Source organism: Vigna angularis, chromosome 1 (assembly GCF_016808095.1).
Source record: "Vigna angularis cultivar LongXiaoDou No.4 chromosome 1, ASM1680809v1, whole genome shotgun sequence".
Lineage (NCBI taxonomy): Eukaryota > Viridiplantae > Streptophyta > Magnoliopsida > Fabales > Fabaceae > Vigna > Vigna angularis.
Genome location: NC_068970.1, coordinates 4207490 through 4211562, shown reverse-complemented (window position 1 = coordinate 4211562; position 4073 = coordinate 4207490). Strand labels below are relative to the sequence as shown.

Below are 4073 nucleotides of genomic sequence, written 5' to 3'. Positions count from 1 at the left end.
TATATTCTTTGCTTATTTTATGCACATTATGTCCATCATCTCTGATCTCTATACTCTTTGCTTATTTTATGCAAATTAACCTTTCAGGTTATCCAAAGAAAAAGAAGACGAATAAGGAAGACCTGAAATATGTCACATCCACCATTTTAACAGCTCTACTTTTTGCCCATCGGTGTCACGAATGCTCGTTGTTTCAATTTTCAATTACATTTTGTAGTTCTTATATTCTTTCAGTATAATTATTAAAATCTCACAAAAATGAAAATCCGCTTCACATCAAGGACAAACTTACTTGAAATTTCTCAATCCTATACTTTTAACAGTAATTATCATTCAAATATGGTGACAATAATTATCATTAAAAAATGGTGGGAAAGTGGCCATGAGTTATATAATCATCATTTTTTTATTAATTTAAATTGTTCAAAAAAAAATTTAAAAATATATATATAAAAAAGACAGAAAAATCTAATGAAAGGTAGTCAAGAAGTTCAGATTCTCTATTAATTTTTTTGGTGTTGATACTGTTCTCTGTTGAGTAGTAAATATACATTGATGTTGATATATTAAAATTCTTTTTAATATATTTTCAAATATCAAAATCAGTGTCCATCGCTGAATTTTGAAGACACAACACAAGAACAGTGAAAAAAAATCCAGCAGAGAATCCAAATTCCTCGCAGAGTAGCTCCAATATCATGAGATTCTTGGTTTCTCGTGGAGTTGAGAGAATTATGTAATCATCCAGCCATTTCTGCAAGAGGTTTCTCACCGTCTTCTGCACATAAACAATGTTTCAATTTCATCCAGTTTGTCGCATTTGGAACCCCTCTAATGAAGCATCATGCTGGAAAATCATGCAAGCTCTTTCAATATGACACCGTTCTTAGTGGGTACGCTACTTATTCAACTAACTTCCTTCAATTTCTTGTACTCCTGAAGGCTAACAAGGGAAGCCTTGACCTTGAGCCAATCGGCAGGTTTTGGCATAATAATAGCAATATATCCTTCTCTATCAGCCTGATGTATTGATGAAAAGAAATACATATAGAGGGAAAAAGGAAGTAAAATAAAAAGGAAAAACAGATAATTGCATGCATGAAGATAACATTACAACAAAGTCGTGTACGTTCTAATGTCACAAGTATTTAGCAGTAGCAGCAATCGTTATGATAGTTATGGATAAAAATCAAGATGAAAAAAGGATGTCTTACAAACACGGTCCTAATAAGTATCAAAAGAATACTGAATCAGAGACAACAATAATACAGTAAAAGTAACCTCTTCTAGCGCAAGCAGTCTAACATATTTGTTTTGGTGAATGACAAAAAAAAAACAGAGGACCAGAGGCCTCCAGGGAACCCAATATGAGCCCTATCAGCTCTCGTAAACAATATAAGTACGAGGAACAATTAGAAAAATAACAATAATAGACAGATTTGATAATGGAGAAGATTAAGGTTAGCAAATCAAAGCACAGTTTGGCCTTCTCGGATGTAATATTCGGAATAATTACTCCTGTTATAAGAAAGGTTTATCTACAATGAAAAAATCAGGCTGGAAAAACGCATAGTTACTCTTACCGAAACATTAAGCAGTTCTGGTTGCTTGATCAATTGTTGATTCACTTCCAAGAGGGAGCCTTTGACGCAACATCTAAAAAATCACAAGTTATGTATCAGAGAGCATAAAGGAGACCCGGAAAGACGAGGTACACAACCACAGATATACCAATAATCCTTAGATCACATGCATGTGTTATAATGGAAAATTTACCTTACAATATAAGTATCATTTTTGGTAGAAATTTTACACAGAGCAGTGTTGGACTCAAAGTGTTGTGCATTCTGCACGAAAACACTTCCCAATTTAATAATGGAAGGATAAGAAACTATTTACATAAAGTAAAACATTTTGAAACGCACAAAATTTCACGAAACAGTGTCATTGTTCTTCTTCTGCTTTCAAGAAACAGAGAGTAAAGTGTGAAAATTCAAAATTGGAAAGATATACCTTCTTCCGCTTTCCAGTGACTTTCATCTCACTGCGATCAGACTTCCCAACATTGAAATCAACGGCTGTGATTCCACCTTCATCCTTGAAAGCAACGTGGGAAGGAGCCAACCCAATCACACACAAGCTTTAAGGCAACAACAGCAATTACAGCAAATGAACATACTTTTAAGAAAATACCAATATAATCCAATTCGAAGCAACCTCAAAGGAATGAATAGTATACCCATTGGCGTGCCGGTAAACGTACTGATCGTGAGCTGGTTTCATAAAATCTGAAGTTCAAATTAACTAAATACTTAATTACCGAGGTTTAGGGTTTATAAAAAGAATGTAATGTGAGTGTGAATAGGATTACCTATGGCGAAGAAAGTGGCAAAGTTGGATTCAACGGCGGAAGGAGGAGTGATGGGAAGATTCTGCACGTCAGGGACTAGAAGCTTCTGTAAGTCTTCATCTTCCTCCTCTTCTTTAATCTCATCCAGTACTTCGGTTTCTGAACAGTTCGATTCATCCATGATCTGGTCCTTGTTTATGGTTGACATTTTAATTTTTGTTCAAATTTAAATGAGAAAAAGTACAGCGCAATCTCCTTGCACTTGCAGACTTAGATAGATAGGGCAACACCGGAACAAAGGTCACAGAACCACCTCGTCATATAGTACTTACAGATCGAAATTCACCGTATACCTCAGTGATAGAACCGGTCTCAACTGCACCTGATTGGATCAGCTATGAAATCAGACACTCCAACAATGAATGAAATTCACAACGTTCCAAATCCACACTATAAAACACTATAAAGGTCTTAATTGTTTCTGATTCTGACCTTGCAATGTACGTAAACAACACAAGTTTAAAACAATACCTTCACAATTATAATAAACGGGTAATAGAAAAACAAGTGTAAAGGTCTTCCTTAGGAGCATAAGTAACGGATTCAACAATGCAAATGTCAGCGCCTTTGAAGCTTCTTAATGTCCGTGTCTGGAATGATATTAAGCATTAGGATAACAACATAAAAAACTTAAAGAGGGATTTTGCCCTAAAATAATGAAGGGTGACAATTGAAAGCGGAAATCGAAATCGGGGAAATTAGGTTAATGGGGTTGGTGAAAAGATGAAAAAGGAAGGATTTTTGAAGAAAAGAAGTGAAGGGTAAGAGTACTTACTTAGAACAAAGTGACTACATAGATAGGATTCCAGATTCTGTGTGCCAAAATCTTAATGCGCCTCTTACACTTCGAATTGTTGGGAGTGCTGTTAACCCCACGAAGTTGGTTTTTTAAATCTTCCCACTTTTTATTTTATCTACAAATACAACGTATTTTTTAAGTTTCCTTTTAACTAAATAAAATATTTATCATATAACTTATTTTTAAATCAAAATTGAATCAATTATATATAATATCAGTTTTAATTTCAACGAATCAAGTGCGATACAAATTAATTTTTAATCAAAATTGAATTAATTATGATGAAAGTTGACATTTATGATAATAATAATTACAATTATGGTTGTTACAGTTTTTATGGTCACAGATGTTCCTTTCAAGCACCATTTGGGGTCTGTTTTATAATCTCACATGATTTTGCTGCTGTATCAGTTCCATACCCACAAGCTCCTCTTACAAGTGAACATTTATCTAAACTAAAAAGTAACCTAACAATAAAAATAATCGTTTGAATGTATTTTTTTATTTAAATATATATACATATATATATATATATATATATATATATATATATATTTATATATATACTGCTAACCTATGTAAGTTTTTCTTTATACATTTTAGTTTTTAAGTAAAGTGTACAGACAAAAAAAAATCTAAATTCATAAAAAAAAAGACACACTTTAAAACCAGAAGTATTTTAATAATTTTTATTTTCAATTTAAAATAAAAAAATCAGATAGAGTCATCTAACTTTAATCCATTTTTTTCACTCACATAAGTTGTTCTTGCTTTATTTATTTGTCACTTTAATAATAAAATAATTGATTATGTTGATTTTTGATTGAAGTGTTATGTTATATATTTTTCCTTCTCATTATTATT

At 32.4% G+C, this 4073-nt stretch overlaps 1 protein-coding gene across 2 annotated transcripts; it reads right to left on the bottom strand.

Annotated features, from left to right (window-relative positions):
* Positions 1–482: 482 nt before the first annotated feature.
* On the bottom strand, positions 483–3318 carry LOC108334215 (uncharacterized). Of its 2 annotated transcripts, none has more exons than XM_017569928.2 (8): positions 3186–3318; positions 2882–3000; positions 2372–2732; positions 2240–2288; positions 2014–2140; positions 1777–1847; positions 1584–1656; positions 483–778 (listed from the first exon to the last, which is right to left on the bottom strand). In XM_017569928.2, the coding sequence occupies exons 3-8, from the start codon at positions 2556–2558 to the stop codon at positions 590–592; spliced, it is 696 nt and encodes a 231-aa protein (XP_017425417.1). In that variant the 5' UTR covers positions 2559–2732; positions 2882–3000; positions 3186–3318; the 3' UTR covers positions 483–589. The 2 variants fall into 2 exon arrangements, with proteins under 2 accessions (XP_017425417.1, XP_017425428.1); XM_017569939.2 differs by having other exon boundaries at positions 636–1020; positions 3186–3298.
* Positions 3319–4073: the final 755 nt, after the last annotated feature.